Source organism: Oreochromis aureus, linkage group 18 (genome assembly GCF_013358895.1).
Source record: "Oreochromis aureus strain Israel breed Guangdong linkage group 18, ZZ_aureus, whole genome shotgun sequence".
NCBI classification, from domain to species: domain Eukaryota; kingdom Metazoa; phylum Chordata; class Actinopteri; order Cichliformes; family Cichlidae; genus Oreochromis; species Oreochromis aureus.
The window spans coordinates 22660996-22682958 of record NC_052959.1 but is presented as its reverse complement, the minus strand read 5'-3'; the positions used below and the strand labels follow the sequence as shown (position 1 = coordinate 22682958).

The 21963-nt window shown below is 39.6% G+C and overlaps 1 protein-coding gene across 1 annotated transcript; it reads left to right on the top strand.

Moving 5' to 3' along the window:
- Nucleotides 1-374: 374 nt before the first annotated feature.
- Nucleotides 375-21201, top strand: mfsd14a2 (major facilitator superfamily domain containing 14A2). Its single transcript, XM_031731112.2, has 12 exons — nucleotides 375-668; nucleotides 3493-3588; nucleotides 7360-7422; nucleotides 9137-9264; nucleotides 9399-9513; nucleotides 9600-9818; nucleotides 11365-11478; nucleotides 12361-12432; nucleotides 13468-13580; nucleotides 16695-16792; nucleotides 17858-18015; nucleotides 18124-21201. Exons 1-12 carry the CDS (start codon nucleotides 582-584, stop codon nucleotides 18334-18336), a joined length of 1476 nt encoding a protein of 491 aa, XP_031586972.2. The 5' UTR covers nucleotides 375-581; the 3' UTR covers nucleotides 18337-21201.
- The last annotated feature ends 762 nt before the right edge of the window (nucleotides 21202-21963 follow it).

Genomic DNA, 21963 nt, shown 5'->3' with positions numbered 1-21963 from the left:
ACATCTATACATACATGTACTTATAGATTCTCTTACACACACGCACAATCGCTAACCTAGTATGGATACTACACAATCTTAATCCTAGGTTTAATAAAAATAGCCATCTTTAGACTATGATGTTCATTAAATATTTTGAGCGTGAATACGTATTTCCTCCAAAGGAATTTTCTTCTCTGGGTGGAAGTAGTCGGACACGGTTTACGTTTCTTCGTAAACACAGTCACTCTCCAAATAAGGCATTTCCTCTTTGTTACCCGCGATGTGATGCTCACAAATCACCGTGTGAGGATCGATAGCGTTGACATCATCTGAGCCAATCCGACGCCCTGTTCTGCTTCGCCCTTGTATTAGACAGCCAATCGCTGGACGTCACTCCGCCAGAAGGGGTGGGTTGACGTAGTACAGGAAGCCAGGCGAGGTGAGGTGGGGAGGAGAGATCACAAAATTGTTAGCTCGCTGCTAGCTGCCTCCTCCGATTTGCCCGAAGTGCGATGAGCCCTGGAGGCGAAATTTGTGGGGGTTTTTGGTTTTGATTGGCGCGACGATGACCCTCTGACCCTAAGAATGGACATAAGTTAATGATGACGGGGGAGAAGAAGAAGAAGAAGCGGCTGAACCGCAGCATTCTTCTTGCAAAGAAAATTATAATAAAAGATGGAGGAAGTGTGAGTTAAATATTTATTTATCTCCCGTAAGTTAGCTTGCCATTGAGTTAAACGGGCTCTCGGCCGCCTGTGCTGGTGTGTTTATTTCGTGAAAACACGCGAGGTAATGCAGCTTTTGTTGCGGCTGTCGGTGGTAAAGGGCAACGTTGACCGTTAACGGAGGCTGGGTGTTGGTAGGGCTAACACTGCTAGCTGTGGACTAGCATTTCCAGTGTTAGCGGCCTGCGTTAGCTGCTTGTTAACACGTCAGCTCAGGTAACGGTAGCTCACTAATACCATCGTTAGCTCTGTTTCTTTTATTGATACTGCAGCCATTCAGTTATCTTTACTTTAAGCTTATTCACTCTACGTTAATGCTAATAGGAACTCACGTTTCTTTAAATTATGTGGCACTAAAAGAAACAAGCTGGGACTAGCTCAACGTTAGCTTACAAACATATGTGTTTAATTGGGGCTTATTTTTTATTTGCCCTTACTAGCTGAATAGTTACATCTGGGTAGTTTTAAGGTGCTGTATGCGGTACAAAGCTAATGTGCAGTTACTTGGGTAATCTTATAAATAGGCGAGGGAAGGATATTTAAACATGGGGTTTGGTCATGTTGGTTAAAAACAAGCAGAACACAACATCGGACAACTAAAAACATTGGTATTAGCTTCCGGATTTAGAGCCAATCCTGATCTGATGTAAGGTAGGATAAGTGTACGTTAGCTGTCCAGAGTTTGGTGAGTCAGGCCCTGTTGCCATATTTATTCTCCTGTCTCTGGTTTATTGACACCTGTAAAGCTGTAATGTTGTGACATTTTTTATTTTGGATATTTGTATAAAGTTGCCATGACTAAAGGGCAACTCACATACAGCGGATTATATAAAGTATTCATTTAAATTTGTTTTGACTGTAAATGGTGGTGATTCTCCTAAATTAGGCTGCTGGCAGAGTGTGGAGCTGTTATAAACTCAGTGAGGCATCTGTACCGGTTATGTAATCAGTGGGACAGTAATGCCAAACATACTGAAAATCCATATGAAGACTAACAATTGTGATCGTAATGAGGAGAACCACTTCAGATGATCACCTTACTTGATGGGGCTCTTTTCCACTCAGGGTCCATGTTTGTAATCAGTCTTTACTGTGGCTGTAACTGGTTCTGACCACTCTGCTATTAAGATTTCATTTATGAACATTGAGCAGGAGTGAATGATAGCATTAGACTCCCTAGTCAATGGCAGTGCATTAAGTTCTGAATGCGTAGTAGGGTGTCATTTAAATGGGGAAGTTGCTGCATCCATTCAGTGACACAGTTATATGTTGTTCTTCATTTTCTCAGTGAAGCAGGGATCCCAGGGATACAGTTGTGATGGAGCAAAAAGGGTGGGAGCTTGTTTGATTTACGCCCCTGTCAGGCCTGCAGGCTAGTGTGGTATGCTGGGAAATTACAAACCGCACAAGAGAGTGTTTCTGTTTAGGCTGGCGTGTTTTATAGTTTCTACAATTATCGTCGTTTCCTGTCATAGTTTGTTCTCAGTGTCCACGTAAACGGCATCATGCGACGTCTTCACCTTTCCAAAGATTAAATTGAGCCGGAATATAGTGACTTCCTCCCCACGGTGTGGTTTTTATAAAAGGCAAAAGAGATTTCTATTTGTGTGTTACTCATTACAGATCTAGGCCTTTATTTTAAGAGTGACCTAGTAAGCTAAAATGCAAACTGTTGTACTATGTCACCTGTTAAATTAAACTGTATAATTTAAATGTTTATGTATTTAGTAAATTATGATTGAGTAAACTTGGGTTTTCCCCTGGTTTAAAATGGAATTTTTGGTGGTTACGCATGATTGTTTTGAATATTACTAAGAGTTGCCTTAATTGTTCATTTCTTGTTACTTCTGTCTGTTTGATAGTGAAAAATCAATTTTAAGCTTCTGGAAATGAAACCCCACTTTAAAGAAAACTATTCTGGAGATTTTTACTTTGCGAGAAGGTCAAAACCTATTTAGTAGGCTCCAGACAAACCTCGCATCTCTTGGTAAAAACGAATCCTCTTGATTTACATTCTGGTCATTGTCTTGGACTTAGTGCAGTTCATAATGAGAGCAAAGCAGTATAGATTTGTCTTAATGTTGTAAGTATGTAATGCATTAATATAACCACTGTGCTTCTTTCGCTCATGTTAGCTTGTGCAATTTAAATTTGGATGCTGCATCATTTACTGCAACTTCCTGTTGTAAAGTGCATTCAGAGAAGTGTGTTGGTAACAAAATATTGCTCATAACTTGTCTATTGCTAGTGAAAACAAATGGTAGTTTAAGTAGAAGCAATGAGGTTGTCTGTAAGGTCATCTACTTATCTGCAGGCTAAAATACAAAAGAGACATTTCTTACACAATGAGTGTCCTTTAGTCTATTTAATTCATAGTTTTCACATAATTTATGTGCATGAAAATCCCCTAATTATTGTCTAGTTGAGTAAATGTAGTCATCTTATGCAGAAAAAGCATATGAAATATGATTAGTGGATTGTACCTTTAACATTTAGCAGTGTATCTGTCAAGTCAAAAAGAATAAATCACATAGTTTGGACATTTATTCAAATACAGGGTATGAAGTGAATTTCACTCTTGTGCTTGTACCAGAAAACTTCACCCATCTGTGGGTTGTTCCACAGAATCAGGCAGTGTGGAGTCTGTATCATTTAGCAGATTCCAGCTCTAGGTTCGATTTGTTAATGTCTTCCCATAAAAAGGCGCTTTAATGAATGTTACAGTCTCTGTTGCTTGTCAGCTAACCGCCTTCCTACCTGTATGTCTGTGTTTGTCTCCATTCAGCCTCAGGGAATCGGGGAGCCCAGTGTTTACCATGCTGTGGTGGTCATCTTCCTGGAGTTTTTTGCATGGGGTCTGCTCACTACCCCGATGCTCACGGTAAGCCTAGAGTGTACGCATGCACACACACACTCTGTTATGTATACTGACATAACTGTGTGTAGTCTAACACACTTTCCTCCTTTAAAACCCCAGCCAGCAAGTGGCATTTCCCAGACCATTGGTGTCTATGAATAATTGAATCCCCAATCAATTGAGCGAGACCCTAAGTGGCGTGGTTTTGCTTTTTGTGAATGTGCATTGGCAGATGTTTGGCCAGCAGCTAATGAACTGAAAAATATGAAAAGGCCACCAAAGTGTTGTATTGTCTGAGCACCAGTTCTTTGTCTAAAAGGCTTATCAGGGGGTCGCTGGTTGGTGCCGTCAGCCCGGAAAACCACACCATACAATCACCTCGCTGCACCACACAGCAGCGTGGGGTGGTATGGTTCCAAGTATTTGACTCAGACAGTTTGAACAGTGTCATTTAGACGAATTTCTCTCTAAAATGTCTCAATCAAGAAGTATTTTCAAAGCACAATTTCATACCTCTGTAAATAAATAAAGGGCTACGATGACTGAGACCAGTGAAGTGCTTTAGTTGATACCAGCAGCGATTGTGTGTTAATAGTTTTCATTCTTCTCACTCTGCCTTTTCACATTCCAGCCAAACTCGGCATTTACTGAATTCTTTCCTTTCGGATTTCTCCTTAGTTTTTGTTTGTTTTTTTTTTCTTTTTTGTGCACATTCCTTTTTCTTCTCGTGTAAATGTCTGTGAGGAGAAACTGGTATCTCAAACAGATGATGAGTAAACATCTGTGAGCCACATGATGTAAAGCAGACAGGCTTACGCAACGCGTGCTTCACAGCAGTCTCCTGTTTGAAGAGCTCGTTGTATGTGTAACTGTTTAGCATTAATTACTGGTTGGATGGGTGGGGTGGGGCGGGGTGGATTGGGGGGCTGTTGTCTTCACAATCCCTGGACAGAGGCAGGATTTGCATTTTAGACTAATCAGAGGACGCCTGAAGATGAGAGCCACTGCTTCACTGCTCCCAATGAGTGCACTGCTTCATTAGTATCCTGCAGCAACAGTCTTCACAGGGCATTCTGTGTGTTGGGTAACTGACTCCCAAAGGAAAACAGGGGATTCTTAGCTTTGCCATCAGCTTTCCCTCAGTACCCTCAAACAATAATCAGATCCTGTTGTTGTCTCAGTTGTGCTCATCGTGTCCTAAACTGCTTGTTCCTGCGCCAGTGTCAGTGAACCATATCTGCTGTGGACTTTAAACCTGTGAATTTCAGCTATTTGAACGCCTGTTTCTGTTCTGCACTCACTAATAATAAGCTGCTTGACTATGGCAAAAATCAGAATTGCATTTAATTTGGTTAATACTGAGATCGTGGTTATTTAACAGGGTTACTCTCGGACTTGGAGAAAAAATAGTGAATATTTCCTGCCATCAAAACACACGCTAGGTACAGTCCTTAACAAATTTATTAGACCATCTGTCGTAAATTAAATTAAATGTCAGAGAGAAATAAGTCAGAAACTTGTTTAAAACTGAAAATGACTGAATTCACTGAATTGAAGTCGTGTCTTTATGCTCAAATTTGAGCTATAAAACCGGATTTCTCTGAGAAGTTATAGATTAATCAAACAGAACATTCAGGAATGCAAGTCAATGACTGTAATTTGCCATTTCTCTTTTTTTGTTGTTGTTGTTTAAAAAATTCATGGATAACAAAAATTATTATATTCAACCATTACACTGGGTGGAGTCTACTAATTTTGTTAAGCCCTTTAAGTCCCTGCAAAAGAATTTCTTAATCTCACGAGTGTCGCTTCCTCATTAAGTCAAGAAGAAGAATAAATACACAGATTATTTTAATGCTGTACAACAATGATTTTTTTAACAGAAAATTAATGTCAAAAATATTGAACACTTGAGACTGATAGTTCCCACTTTTTTCAGCTTTATTTAGAGGTTCTTGATTTTTAGCAAATTGGTAAACATCTACTCTTAACAGAGCAGAGTGAAACAAATATGCTATAAAACAGAAATAAGCATTTTGTTGGTCAGTCTCTAACCGCTCCACTCCAGAGATGATAACACTGAGGACAAAGGTTATTTATAGTTAACTAAAATTAAACCAAACAACTAGTTGATGTCATTTTAGTTTGCTGGAATATAAATGAACACTAGACTTTAAAAAAAACGTAAAAACTAAGACAATATTGTGTTTAGGTTAACCAAAATAAAATAAAAGTGTAGTTTAAAAAGACTTTGTCAGCACCATCTACCTGAGATGCCTTTGAATTTATTGAGATGGCAGTGTTTTATGGCAGTGTTTTATGACATTCGGCAATTTGGTTTGTAAAATTTCTGTTATTACAACAAACAGTGGTTGTGAAACCAACAAAAACGGAAGTGAAACTAAACATTTCTAACCGGTAAAAACAAAACTGAAGGAGTCTAACCCATCGTGGTTGCTAAAAGTGAAACTAAAAACAAACATTTGAAATTAATTTAAAACAAAAACTAAAGAAAAATACAAAACTGTACTCAGCTGAGCGCTGACCAACCCTGGAAGCTTTATTAGTTTAGTAAACTTTGCAGGCCATTTGACTGCTCAAACAAATGAGTGTGAGTTTATCTTCCCAGCATAAGCAGAACAAAAGCAACTTTATCGTGTTTCCTTCCTGAATAAAAAGTTGGCACTCTAACATGTTCAGGTCAGCTGTTGTGGAAAGAGGAACTCAGATTTACTAGGGACCACTGGGAACACGTTGTCTGGAGCCTTTATGATCTTTGCGCATTTGCAGTTCGATGGTATTTAGTGCTCACAGGTGGAAGGGAAGACAAGTTTGTCTAATGTGATTCAATGTGAGCATTGAATCATGTTGTAACAAGCCATTAAAAAATGAAGAAGAAAAAAAAAAAAAAAAAAAAAAAAGGAGGGGAAAAGCCAGGTGCCAGACTCTTTAGTCTTTTTTTTTTCTCCTTTTTTTGTGCAAGTTTTAACCTTTTTCAGTGACAGTGAAGTCTCTGGGATCTGTTTTTTGTTTGTTTTAAACATGCAAAGCAGCTACATTGTTCATCCAATCAACCAAGTGTGTGCCCTTATCCAAGCATTTTCCAAGGGCGACTGCCCAGATGGTTCTTTGTAACAAAGCATTCTGCTCAGGTTAACCTTTTATATCAAACAAGATTGCACTGTTGACAGGAAAGGACGTTGTTGTCCAGATTTTTTCTTTCTTTTTTTTGCGGTGGCTGGGTTTTTGTTTGGTTTTTTTTGTTTGTTTTTCCTCCCCCTATCAGCAGCTCTTGACCTTTTGTGGAGGATTTTTTTTCCAGCACAATAACAAAACATGAAATTAGAACCTTTCAAAATGATCCCTTTTCTAAATGGATATTTACAGCATTCATAGTAAATGAAATAAAATATTTCAAATGGCCCTTCTTGAAGAGCTGCATTAAAGCTTTTTATTGAATGAAATGGCACGCAGAAAAATTAATGTTACAGAATTATATGGGACAGCAATTTGTAAAACTACATCTGCTGTAACCAGTGTAGCAGGGAGACAATGGTTTGTGGTATAATGGAAAAATAAGTTTTTTGCTTGTTTGTTTTAAATCTGTGCCTTGGTTGGTTGTTGGGTTTTGGGTTTTTTTTTTATATCTTTGTGTTAATGAGTAATCTAATTAAATAATAAAGCTTGCAGTGTTCCCCTAAATAATTGTGATCATGTTTCTTGCCATAATTCTGCAGGCTTAATTCAGTGTTGATAAAGTGGTTTCATTTGCTTTTATGTGTGTTTGCTCTACAGGTATTACACCAGACATTCCCCCAACACACATTCCTGATGAATGGGCTCATTCATGGTGTGAAGGTAAGAGACAGCACAACAAGACAATACAATAACTGGTCCTATTTCATGTGTCTCACTATAAGACAGCTGGTTCTTGTCCTTCCTTCTGATTGGTTGTGTGATGTTCAAAGCTGTTGGAAAATGCTCAGACGTCTATGACTGTGTTACATCAGAATTATTGCACCAGAGGTTTTTGTTTTGAAATGTCAGGTTTTCAACCTGAGAACTAAACCAGCTTCTTGGGTCTTTTTCTTTATTTTGTGTCAGTGGGAATTTAAAAAAAAAAAAAAAAAAAAAAAAAAAAAAAAAAGGAAATCGGAGAAACACCCTTTAATCATCTTATCAGTGTTGAAGTTGCATAGGACTCATAAACTACACATAACAAATGTTATAGAAATCTGGTTATGTTTCTTGTTATTGAAGAAAAAAAAAAAAAACTAGTGGATTTTTGGATTTCTAAATCTGCAAATATAGAAGGCACTTGAGGAATGATAACATTCGCACAGTTAATGCCACTAATCAGATAAAGAGTATCCTAAATCTTTAAGCGTGCTTTGGTTTTTGTGTGTGTTTGCTGATAAGTTTCCCCTTCATATGTCATTGCTTAGCCAAAGGTGAAGAATTTTTGTTTTTGCTCATTGTGTACGTTACGCAAGTTTAGTGAGATTTGTGCGGTAACCATTTTACAAAGACCTTGTAGTTCACAATGATTTTACAACCACTACGAGGGTCCTCTGTCCTCCACGTTATATCTCACAAAATTAAATTAAGTGTAATCAATTAGGGTTCTTTCTTTTTTCTTTTTCTTTTTTTAAAACAGGATATAATCTCACTTTAAGCAGCAGCCGTGCGAAACAATAAAGTGATATATGAATGGAAGTAAAAACCAAAGCCAATTTAAAAGTACCAAAAAAACAAAAACAAAAAAACAGGGTTTTTAAATGACCCCATTAAAATCTCTCCATTATTCTTACTGCACCAAGTGGCCAGTTCCCATAAAAACCCAATCAGAGTTCATCATCATGGTCACCATCAGTGTATTTCTATGTTGACATCTGACTTCAAGCTGTCCAGTAACTGTAGCAGGTTCCCAAGCTGGACTAAGAATAAATGAAGCTCCTTCAAAGCTAATGTGACTTAAAATAATCTACAGATCGGTTAAGGACATGCTTGTAATCATTTCAAACTTTTGGTTACTAGGATTTAAGAATTGCAGCCCAATCATTAAAAAATTTTTCCAAAGTGAACTTGAATTTGCAAATTTGAGTAATGATTATCACAGTGACTTGTTTTTCCTTTCAAAACTGCAAAACTTACTTTAAAATTAAATCCTAAACCAGGTTGCTCTATGACAGGTCACAGCATTTTAAAGATGGTCTCTGTTCTCAGTGTGTGTTGGCCTGTAAGTCTTTATTTATTCTAGATTTAGCATGCCAGCTAGCTATAAGCGCTCTGTTATTATTTTGTTTGCTGTGGTTTGAAGTCTCCATTAGGAGTAAATAGGGACCGAGGATGACTCACAGTGAGCTGGAAAAAGTTTTAGATGTGTGACTCATCCTAACTTATCTGCACAAGTGTCAGTCTTCGAGACTTATTTTACAGTTTTGAAACTTTGAGTTTGAATTCTTGTTCACAGTGTGTGTGTGTTCTTGAATGAAAGTGAAGGTTAGCCATTAGTAACATTACTGACACATCCAGCAGCATCTTATTCCTCTGTTCCCCTCTATCTTTTCAGGGCCTGTTATCATTTCTCAGTGCTCCGCTAATTGGAGCGTTGTCAGACGTATGGGGACGCAAGTCCTTCCTGCTGCTAACGGTCTTCTTCACTTGCGCGCCCATTCCGCTGATGAAGATCAGTCCATGGTGAGTGCACAATACTGACGGCTCAGTGCTGAAGCTTTGAAACGCCAGCTTGTCACAGATCAACATTACCCAAAACAATCTGTAGTTTTAGCCATTGTGTATGCTCACAGGTGAAGCTTTTGTCTTTTATTCAGGTGGTACTTTGCAGTCATCTCGATGTCCGGTGTTTTTGCCGTCACCTTCTCTGTGATCTTTGCCTATGTGGCAGACATAACACAAGAGCATGAGAGGAGCACAGCTTATGGTTTGGTAAGGAGGCAGATTTCAAAAGCTTTTCAAAGGTGTCAATTAAGAATCTGTCAGTTATTTCATCCCTCTTTCCCTCTTTCCTTCAGGTATCAGCTACCTTTGCAGCAAGCCTGGTTACCAGCCCAGCCATTGGAGCCTACCTGTCTGAGGCTTACAGTGACACCTTGGTTGTGATCCTGGCCACAGCCATCGCACTGCTCGACATCTGCTTCATCCTGGTGGCTGTACCAGAGTCGCTGCCGGAGAAGATGAGGCCAGCGTCATGGGGAGCGCCCATCTCCTGGGAACAGGCAGACCCCTTCGCTGTGAGTAACACAGTAATCTTTACTGATAAATTTCAGTGTACAGCCTGGGCCAACACAACAGCAGTGTGATTTTTCTCTTTTTTTCTTTTTTTGATTTTTTTTTTTTTTTTTTTAGCTGTTAGTCTCTGGCTTAAAGAAAAACACAAAACATTGTGTGAACACTTACTTCACGCATAATTGAATGTTTCTAATTTTAGCTAAGAGCCTTGAGCTGAAAGAACACTGTGATTCATAACCAGTAATAAATTAATTGAAATAAATGAGAAATAATAATGAGAAAAGCAACTACCCTTTACGTTCGAAGCACAAAACCAAAGCAAAAAGCACCTTTTTTAAAAATTAATCATTGATGATAATAATAATAATAATAACAATAATAAAATCAAAATTATGCATTTAATTATTTAGCTGCTGGTTGCGCACTTCTCAGATCTTGGTGCTGCTGACAAGAAAACAAATGATTTACCTGAAGTTGTTAAACTATTTAAAGCATTACTTCACAGTGTAGTCATGAAAGCTTAAATCCACTGTTGTGTGGTGTTGTGTATTCCTTGAGACTTTCGAAGTCTGGATTATTGGAATCGTGTCTCTTCCAAACTTAATCTTTTCAGTATCAAATTTACTCCGTAAGTACTTTGCTGAGCTGCTGTGAACACACAACACTGGGAGGAATTTGTAGTAAACAAGAGCAGTCTGAGCTTTCATACCAAGGCTGATAATTCCAGCACTGACAACATGCATGAGCTGCATCCCTGGATCCAAGAGGATTATCTGGATCTCGATTAGCTTGTGATATTTTCTTGAACATCTAGGTGATGTCTCCCAGTTTTACTTTTCTCAGCTCAATATGTATTTGTGAAAATACAATGTGGATGTCCAATTTTGAGCTTTTTCACAATGCTAAAGAGACACTCTGACTTTAGTCAGTACAGTCCAATAACTGCTGGTCAAGCTGCATGTCTGTTATCATTTTAATGGAAATCTGTCCAATTATTCCTAGAACCTCATTCCCACCAGCAAAAACTTGCAAAGTGTCAAACTTAATGCAAACTTTGTGGTATGTTTTTGCTCTAAGGCACTGCGCTGTGGAGTTTTTCCTCCCATCTCTTGAGAGTTTTCCAGTGAAGACATGTTCAGATGAAATATTTTGATGTCCATTAAGAACAGAAGGAACACATTTCTTCTGTTTAACAGAACAATCTATTTAAATGTGCAGATTATGGACTTCTCTCATTTTCACACCGCGTCTTCAAAAAGTCCTTTTATTACAGAGTCGTTATCATTGTTGCTGATGGTTTGCAGATTAAAATAAAGTTATGTTAGCATATATATGTAGCACATGTGGAAGTAAAGCTTTAATTTGAACACTTCACCCTTATCGCCCTCACAGCTTAAATATTCATTATGGCAGCATGCTGGACAACAGAGGTGCCTGTGCAGCTTATGGCTTATTAAATAAGTATATTTGATTAAGCAAGCATGTCAGAAACCACTCCTGTTTTGAATTCTTGCTCATGTTAACTCTTCTTGTTGCTCTCTTGGTCAGTCTCTGCGTAAAGTGGGCCAGGACTCTACGGTGCTCCTCATCTGTATCACAGTGTTCCTCTCCTACCTCCCTGAGGCCGGCCAGTACTCCAGCTTCTTCCTCTATCTCAGACAGGTGAACACCTACCTTTCTTCCTCACACATTTCTAGAAAGACCACAAATAAAAAAGGCCTGAAGCAAAATTTAGACACACACTTGGTGGGACTGAGCTGCTGAATAAAAATGGCATTACTGGAGCGTAAAGGAGATGCTGTAAAAGTGTAAAATATAGGATACTCCGGGGGGGGGGGCAATAACATTTACTATTTTTCATTTTGGGTAATTAAAGGCTGAAAAGCTCAGGGACGTGGGAAAACTGCCGACCACACACTTCCACCTACACTGCTCCATGACTGGGTAAACGGGTTTGCTGAGCAGCCCGTTTCTGGAAAAGTATAGCAGATTCATTAGGTTTCTGCACAAAATGCTATCACAGGAAAATCATTGCTTTTTTTTTTTTTTTTTGTAACGCCCTAGAAGCAACAAATAGATGGCTTCATTCATTATGCTGCAGGAGCATATGGGAGCAGCTGTGGGATTGTTTCTGTTTAACTGAAGGTTTCGAGGGGGAATTGTTTGTTTGGTTTGTGTAAACGGCGTCAGGTGAACCGGTTAGGCAGGTCCTTCACACGCAGGCTCATTTTGTGGGGGGAAGAAGCGACACTGTAGTTTTGGGGCACCAGGGCTAAAATTACCCGCCACACCCCATGTCCCCTCTCTGCTGTCTGCATTGATGGAAATAAAAGGGAGCATTCCTGGTGTACTTGGCATAAATACACCAGGAATGTAAAGAAAAGCATTTTCTCTGAGGAAAAACTAGTAAACAGCCTGTGTTACTGAAGACTCCAACCAAACCCTGTTCTTCCAATGTGCACACAACTGAAGGTTTTATGTTAAGATCTGTGCTCTAATGTTCATGTCCTAACCTGCGATATCTCAATGCTCTCTCACCCTCAGGTCATAGGCTTCTCCTCAGAGACAGTGGCTGCCTTCATCGCTGTTGTGGGAATCCTCTCAATATTAGCTCAGGTACTCCTGTTTATTTAAATGTACATCTGATATTAATCATTCTGCTTTACTTCCATTAAGCATGATGGGGTTTTTTGTGTATTTTTACTGGCTTATATATTTTCTCAGTCAAAATGCTGTCTTTGTAAACTTTATATACTGGCTTTTGGATCTTGTTGCCCCACTTTCATTGGTCTATTTTGATCTGATTTCTTTTTCTCTCATTTATGCTTTTATTTTAATGCAGTGCTGTCTTACTATTCTTACTATCTCTTATAGTCTCTATTTTGTTGATTTGTGTTCCCAAACATGCTGAAGTTTTCCAGCATTATTTTCATGTTCCTAAACACAATCGGTCTGCTCTCATACGCAGTAATTGCTGTCGATGTCCACCAAATTCATCTTTTCCACACAAAACAAAAAAGACCTCATTTGAGGGTTGGAGGCATTTGTTGTGGGAATAATGATTTTACTCCTGAGACCCAACTTGAAATCACAGATGGATTAGGCATTAAAAGCCATTTGGTTAGAGTTGTTAAAACATCATTTTTGGGGGTCTCTGCCACTTTTTTTTTTTTTTTTAGTTTGTTGGTTGACATGGTGACCCTGTGGACCCAACGTTGTCTGTGCAGCATGCTGCAGGCATAAAATTTGCGCCCTACATTACTTTTAAAGCTGTGCCGTCAAGAAAAACATGATTATCAGTGTCCATGAACATAACACATAGACAGAGTTTAACGATGCCTTTCAATAATGCTGTGAAGCACCTTGTAACTCTAGTGTAACAGAAATGGTTATAAAAGTTATGAAAATGCTTTTCATAATTTTCCAAAACTAACATGATTGTTTCAGTTCTAATTAGAGGTTTTTGTGTTTTGGGGGGTTTTTATGTAAAAGAAGACTAAACAAAATTTTTCTGTCAGTTGAATTCATGCATAATTATTTCAGCTGCGTTTCAGGACTTGGATGAGAAACTGTTTAAGTTTAATGTGGGTTTTGATTGTTGTTGATCAGTGCCTGGTATAATTTGGGTCTTTATGTTTTGTGTTCCCTTAGACGGTCGTGTTGGGGATCCTGATGCGCTCTATTGGAAATAAGAACACAATCCTGCTCGGCCTCGGCTTTCAGATCCTCCAGCTGGCCTGGTATGGCTTTGGATCTCAGCCCTGGTTAGTATTTCCTAATGCAAACACTCACATTCCTTCATTTATTCGCATCAGCAGAACTTGAGGTCACCAAGATCCTACTTGTGGAAAATTAGAACGTGTAGTTCTATTTCATATTTCTGTTTTCACTTCCTCCATGTGTAATGTGTGTATTCATGGAGCCCGGGTTGAGAAGTGTGGCAGGGTTTCTCTGGTGAATGCGGTTAAATGTCGTAACACCATCCAGCCGCTGTAATGCTGATTGTGTGCAGAACAGCAGGGCTGCAAATGTGCCGGAGGAGAGTTAAAGAAATGAAGCCAACGCCTGAGTGCAAAAGCACTCCGGCTCCTCTAGTGGCCACCTAATGCTAGCTACAAACACCAGTCAGTTCCCGTAGACTCCAGTGTTAAAATGTCCAACTTCATAGTATTAAAAGCATACTTATAGCCCCTTTGTAATAAATCCATGTGGGTTGAATTTCTTTATAACTCGTAAACACAGTTGCCTCAGTTGGGCGTGGTCATTTTTGGCAGGTGTCCTAACTAGAGATGGCACGATACCACTTTTTTATGTCCGATACCGATACCGATATCATAAATTTGGATATCGGCCGATACCGATATGAATCCGATATAGTGTGTTTTTTAATCAATAAAACTGTTTTTTTAATATATTGCTGCATTTTGTATAAGTTCATACTCAAGTTTAAATAAACAACAACACTAAAGCTATTCTGTTATACCTGTATGCAAAAAATACACTGCACCCAAAATATTTCATAGTTCAGCAACACTGATCAATCTAATAAACTTAAACCTGCTCCATCCTCCCTATTCTGGTATTTTAAAGAGTACTTAGCAGAAATATTAAGCAACCTAACTAATAGGGTTGCAAACTCCCAGCAAAAAAAATAGGAACCACCCCCACCCTCCACCTCATGATGCTTAATCGATGTAATCAAATTTAATTTGATGCAGCGTGAAAAAAAATGCACAGAAATAAATTATTTTTCAAGAATAATTAAATAGATTCAACATCTTTCTTCAACAGAATTGCAGACTGCACAGATGGTATCTTCCCAAAGGAAAAAGTACTATAGCTTAGTAGGGTATATTAGACTTAACAGTTACTATATACAGTAATGGACTTCTATACATTTTACATCAGATTAAAACTTTGGGTGTAAGATTCAGATAATTATTTATTAAAAGCTAGACATTTTAAATGAGAATAAGAAAGAAAAGTATGTCTTTGTGCCCCCTTTTCCCTGTTCATGCCCTGTCAGCCCCCCTGGCTACGCTTTGCTAGATCCGCCCCTGCACAGTTACCAGCCGTCAGCTACGTAGAAAAGGATCCTGGTGTAGAAAGTAATATTAAATAAATTCTAACAACAGCTTATCAAGGTTCAACGTTCTGCTGTTGTTCAGCAGCTGGTTTCCTCTTTCTGGTGCAAAGTGGGCCAAAAACAAAGAAGAGAGACGGACTCGCGACAGAAAAGCCGATCAGCCGATCAGCTGATCATTAAGCAGTTTCACGATTGAAGTAGCCGCAGGAAGGTGAGGGAGAGAGAGGCAGTCGCTCCATATATCGGTTGTTAAGCTTAACGTGGGTACACTTTACAAACATTCAGAGATGAACTTACACACTTGCTTTACTTCTCTCTGGGATAACTTCCTCGGAGATGAAATGCTGGTTTGGTAGTGAGGCTACAAATACACACAGCCGCTCTATCACGTGAGGCATACTGCTCCGACGTGCTACGGTTATGAGCCGAGTTACGCCGTGTCGCAAGTTTTGTGAGGTGTTTTTTTGATATTTAATGGATCGGATTACATTTTTTATTTCTCGCCGATATCCGATCCAGTAATTTAGGTCAGTATCGGACCGATACCGATACGTAATATCGGATCGGTCCATCTCTAGTCCTAACACAGTTGAACTATAAAACGGCCACAATCTGAAAACATGCAAATACCTGGCGTACCCCTTCAACACAAAATGAAATGCAATAACTGTTGTGCCTATGATTTCAAAGAATTAGGGAAGGAAGTTTATCTTGACAAATCATTTCCTGCCCTTTTTGTGACAATGGTTCTAATCCTTCAGGGTTAAACACGTTAAAAAAAATAACAAGTAAGTATTAAACATCTGAGACAACTTAAAACATTTATCTGTCTTTATTTAACTTTAAAATAATAAGAAATCATCAGAAACACTATTTACTCATCAATCAGCACAATTACATTTAGCATCGTTAAAACCAGCATCTGCATATCAGGACTGTTTCTCCATTTAAAACTAAAAGCTTTTCTTATTTTTGCGGATAAATTAGAAAAAAAGCCAAACTTTGTACTACAGCTAGTTATCTATTGGCACTCCTATTTCACTACCCTGAGAGACCACTAGAGGGAAGCAGAGGCTTACCTAATGCTACTATTGTAACTTAAACATAAGATGTAATATTTTTTTATGTGACTCTTTTAAACACATAAATGATTGATTGTGAGAAGTTAAAACAAAAGTGTAGATATTTAACCCTATCAAACTTGCACTTGACTCTCAGTCTCTTTAAAAACAATTAATCGATTTATTTTAAGTCAGATGAATGAAAAATAATATTTTCAACCTTTTACTTGCTTTAAACCTACTGATATGAAGAACTCGATAAACGACCACCCCGACACACATTGATCACGCTCAGTTTCATTTCTCTTGAAGTGTGGTCATAGCAGCTTCACTTTCTCTTGTTGTTTTGGCCTGAAGGAGAAGACGGGCGACTATAATATCTATTGATTCTGAAAGAAAACATTCAGCATGTCTCTCTGCTGCTCCTCTGCGCTTTGGTCAATACTCTTTAAATCGGGTTAAATAAAGGTTAGACTGGCTGTGTCATATATTAAGGGGAGAATCCTCCTGTTGCTCACAGAAGGGTAAAAAATCTGCCTTTAAAATCAGAATAGAAATCACATTCTGATGAAATGCACGTTGACACGCTGTTGAAGTTTAGATTCTCAAATAAAACAAGAAGTGCAGCTTCATCTAAAACTAGCTTTGTCATCAGAAAAGTGCATATTTCACAATTTATTCCTTGATGTATTAGGCAAGTGAAAACTTTGTGTCGTGTTTGGTGACTGTAGGATGATGTGGGCAGCTGGAGCCGTTGCTGCCATGTCCAGCATCACGTTCCCCGCCATCAGCGCCATTGTGTCCCGTAATGCGGATCCTGACCAGCAAGGTAAGAGTGTCATCGGAACAGGGGTCAAAGATGCACAAAAACATGCCTGTTGCTAAATGTCGGCCGACTGTGGCCTTTCTGAAGTCTGCATGTTCTCCCCGTGTCTGTGTGGGTTCTCTGTGGGCGCTCAGCTTCCTCCCACAGTGCAAACACATCTATGTTAGGTTAATTGGTGATTCTGTATTGGTCGTAGACGTGAATATGAGCATGAATAGTTGTCTCTCTATTACAGACTGGCCAGATAAACTCTAAAAATAAAAGATTAACCTTTGATCATACTTAATATTTACAGGAAAAGACCAGTTTTAGATCTCTGTGGGAATCCTGTTCTGACCACTTGCACTAAGTTAATGTGTGCACTGTCAAAAGTGGTGACCTTTCCACTCGCTTCTCATTTTTGAGAAGGTGTGGGGATCAAGGCAAGTGTTGAGCAAAGCAGTGTATTGTTATGGCCTGAAACTGCTGCCTCAGCCCACCACAGTCCGGGTTGTTTCCACAGGATGTTCTGCCACATGGCGATACAGTAGCGCTCAACCCTGTGACTGTTGTGGGGGGGAAAAAACAAAAAACAATCATGACCCTGATCTTCTTCCTCACCTGAGGTCCTGGACACTTTAAACTGCTCAGAAGCAGCTGGAGGCCCAGTTTATCACCAGTTATCATCCCAGGAGGACATACAAATCCTGTTGGAGTTGTATCAGGAAGGGCATCCGGTGTGGAAAATCGGCCAAATCAAACTTGCAGCCCTCTGTGGCAACCCCTTGTGAATAAAGGAGCAGCTGTGTACTTGTGTTATTAGAGGGGTAGCTGTGCTCCACATAGTGGCTCGTCTACAGTATTTAGGTTGGCGGTTGATATTTTTCACGGGCCAGGAGAGAACATATCATTGTAATAAATGATCAACATAATTCCCTTCATCTGTCAGTGGTTTTGATGCATTAGATAACCCGTTCAGAATCAGAAACTTGTGTCCATTTAAATGTTATTGATTGAATGTTGTGTGTTTTGCTTTGCAATTTTTTGGGGGGGATCTACTGAAGGTTTTTCCATATGCATCTTGTTCAGGTGTTGTTCAGGGCATGATCACTGGAATTCGAGGTCTCTGTAACGGTTTGGGTCCTGCTCTTTACGGCTTCGTCTTCTACTTATTCCACGTGGAGCTGACCGACACGGACGGCTCTGAGAAAGGTGCCAAAGGGAACATGGCCAACCCCACTGACGAGGTGAGCTTGAATCAGAGATGACACTAAAGCCATCTGCAAGAATGTGTATACAGAATTTCCTTATTTATGTGCTCCATAATGACCAAAGTGTTGTCTTTTCCTTCTTAGAGTGCCATCATCCCAGGTCCTCCCTTCCTCTTTGGTGCATGCTCAGTGCTGCTGTCTCTGCTGGTGGCGCTGTTCATCCCGGAGCACACTGGGCCCGGTATGAGGCCCGGCTCCTACAAGAAGCACAGCAACGGGGCACAGAGTCACTCCCACAGCCCGCAAGGCAGCGGGGCAGAGGGCAAGGAGCCGCTGCTGGAGGACAGCAGCGTATAACCTCAGCTCAGGGGGGGCAGACTCCCTCGCTCCACCTCAAAATGCCCTGCACACATGGACAGATACACATAATTTATCACAAGGACACACACGCACCTCAGGCACACGTCACACTCGAGTGCCGCAAAGAGATGTTTGTCTGTTTTGCTGTCCACAGCACAAAGTTCGGCGCTCCTTCCTTAGCAACCCTTTTCTTTATAATAGCTGGGTTATTGTGAGGACTTTCTAAAGACCCTGTGTGAAGAAAGTGTGTCGAGCATCATCAGGGCTGCAGTGGAAGACCGTGTGTGGGTGTGTGTGTGTGTGTGTGTGTGGCTGAGCTGAGCTGAGCTGGACTCCAATCTTTGGTTTGTCTGAAGTTGTAACAGTGGAGCACACAACAGCTTGTCCCCCTCCTGGCGCGAAACAGGACTGAAGTGACTTTGGTTTAATGTGCGAGTGGGGATATATCTCTGATACGTTACTAAATACCTGTGTGACTCTTGATTATTCCTCTTTAGTTAGCCAAGTGGCACCTTCGTTTGTCAGAGGAGAGCGTGACGAACGCCCTCTCACATGCTAATACTTCTGTTCTGATGCTTGTCTTTATGACTACAGCTCTGTTTAGGCGTCCAAGAAGGAAACGTAGTTCTTCCTCTGTGTGGACAACAGGGGAGCGCAGCAGCTGTTAAACCTGTGAAAGGAGCCTGCAAACCAGTATTGGAGAGGCGCTGCCTAATTGCAGTCAGGGTTGGCAACCAGTTCAGATACAAAAAGCTTTGTTAGGACCAGGTTTTGTTCAAATATCAAACTTCTTACAGAGAGATGACTAGAAGAGACCACTTTATTAGCTCAAAATGGTTTTTCAATGTTTACTTGCCATTCTCTAGATTAGTAGTACAGTTTGGGTTGTATATTTTTCTCTGTTCAAACTGAAGGCTAGTTGTGCTTCAAGTTTTTATTCAAGAAACAAATGTTGCCTTGAAGTGACTTAAGATATATATGGAGACATTACGTAACCTGTATGAAGACCGAGGTCTGAGAAGGCTCTGTAATCTTGCGCTATTGCTCCCATCGGAGCCGTTACACACTTTTTATTCCTTTGTATTCATGCCCTTCCTGTTACTTTGTTTCCTGACATTTATCACCATCAAGTTGAGGCTTACAGAGACACGGTTTTATTTTTAAAAAAGCCTCTGGACCATTTGGAGCTGGAGCATTGCTATCAGGATGTCGGTGTCTGCACTGACTGTTTGAGTTGATATCATTAGGTTCAGCAGAATATCAGCCATGCTGCTGCAGTAGTAAATACAAAGGTTAATCAGTGTGGCGTAAAGTGGTGGATAAGAATTATAACTGTCTTGTAGTCCCTGACATTTAAGCTAACATGCGTACGCTCAAAGAGGCAGGCCACACTTCTCCCAATGCCTAACCTGAAGCACCTCACGGACGTGTCTGGCAACTTGTGTAGAAGCTCTGCAGATGCCAGCCTGCGCCACCTAAGAGGCAGAAACAAATAGCAGTAGTGGAGTAGATGACTGGAAATGTTCATGTTATCCTCAAACAGTGAAGCAAAGTAAAAATCTGGAGGTTGTGTCAATGTGGAGAGTATTGAGAAATCTGCAATGATCCCAGATTTCATTAGTTTAAAAAAAAGAGAAAATAATAATAAGAAGAAAATCCACTTAAAAGTGTAAATCCTGAATTTTTATTATCGTTCAGATCTGCAGATGTCTCTGGGTTTTTCTGCAGGTCTGAACTGCTGCTGCCACGTTTATTTTTATTTTCCCCGGTCAACAGGTGGCGCAGTCTGTACCTGGCATGCCTGTAAGGTGCTCGTGTGGTTTTTGTTTTCTTTTTTTCAGTCATGTGGATCAGCGATACTGCGTTCCCTTCATTCACATACTATGTCGCCACCTTTCCACATTGTAACTTTGATCTGTGAATGCCTCTCATAGCTAACAACTGGTTTCATGCTGTTTAACATCTGTATGAACTGAAACATACGTCACGTATTTAGTGCCATATCTTCTTGATTTGCTTTTTTCTTTTGTACTGTGTGTGTGAATGTACACTTGTGTGATTTGAGTGTTTTTGTTGTTCTTTTTATTTTCTCTTGTCTTAATTTCTTTGACTGAAGATTTAAGTTTTAATGCTATTTTTTTAATAGCTTTTTAAAACTTCAGTCATTTTTTTTAGGATTAATTGTCAAAATTGGATGGTAAATTATCAAATGTCCATCTGTCCCCTTTGTTATGTTGTTTGTTTTTGATTTCAGCCTCGGTCTTCATTTAATAACAAGCATTTCACCATGGTTTGTTAAGCTCATATTTTTTCCCAGATTTCTCTGAATGTTTCCAATGAAACTGAACATGTTGACCACACAGTACCCTCAATCTTTAGGTTTTTTTGTTTTGTCTTTTAAGAGGGGATGTTACTACACAGGAGGCCATTATTCCCGTTTTTTTAAAATCATGTAATTGAACAACAGAAAATCGGATCCTGGGAAGATTCTGCACCAGCCCCCCACCACCACCACCCACGTGCACACCTACAGCCTCCAAGCAGACGACTGTAAATGTACAAAAATCACCTGTACCTAGAGAAAAATGTATATATTTATTCCTCAAGGAGATGGCCACCTCTTGGTCAATTTGGTTGTATGGTGCAATTATTATTATAATTATTATATATTTCTCCAGAATTACCTGCTAGCCACTCCTGTTTTTAGTACAATGTGGTTTGTGGCCTGAACTCCCCTCTCTGTGTGCCTAAAATTAGCCAAGAAATGAGTATGGCAACCTAAGTAAGTAAAATGGTGGTTATTAATGTAAATATGGGAAACTAATGATAAACTATTTATTAAAGGTTTATTGTACAATGAAACGTTTCGGGTTGCCTCTGTGGTTTCTGGGTGGGTAACACAGGTGAAATCATGTTACTGTAGCAGTGAGTGAGCGTCTGAGCAGCGATAATCATTTGGTCGTTGCATTTACGGCGATGATCCTATAGTTAATGGCTGCTAAATCCCAGTAAGTCTCACTATAAACTGGTAGCATTCCTGTTGGGCTTTACTTGCTGTTATATTACTGCACCCCCGTTTTTTTTAATGTAATGCTCTGACTTTGCTGGCTGTTGGTTTTGTAAACCTGCCCTTTGAAGCTTAATGTTACCGCTAATGCCTCCTCCACCTACACAGTGTATATAGTCGTGCATTGACCTGAGCTCATTTATGGGCGGTGGATTTGTAATTAAATCCACATGGAGGCAGTAGTTACATCTGGCAGGAACTTTAAAGAGTCTTCTCCCTGAATAACAGTGAATGCAAAGTGGGAGATGTCACAAAATGTGATATTTATCCAAAATAAAAGAATACGATAAAGTGGCCAGAATAATTTATTTTTGTTATTAATGTAGTGTAGGGGAATTTAATGTCTTATAATTAGCAGCTAATAACTTGCCCATCATTTTGTTGAATTTCTGTGTGAATGATGAAGTTTTACTGGGTCAATGCTCAAATCTTAAGGTGATTAATGAGTATTTGCATAATATAAAGCAATGGTTCCTGTTTGAAACCTTACTTGTAGTAGTTGTAATTACTGTTTTCTTTTGAAAAGCTCTTGTGGTTAAAATTGTTCGAAAGGAGAA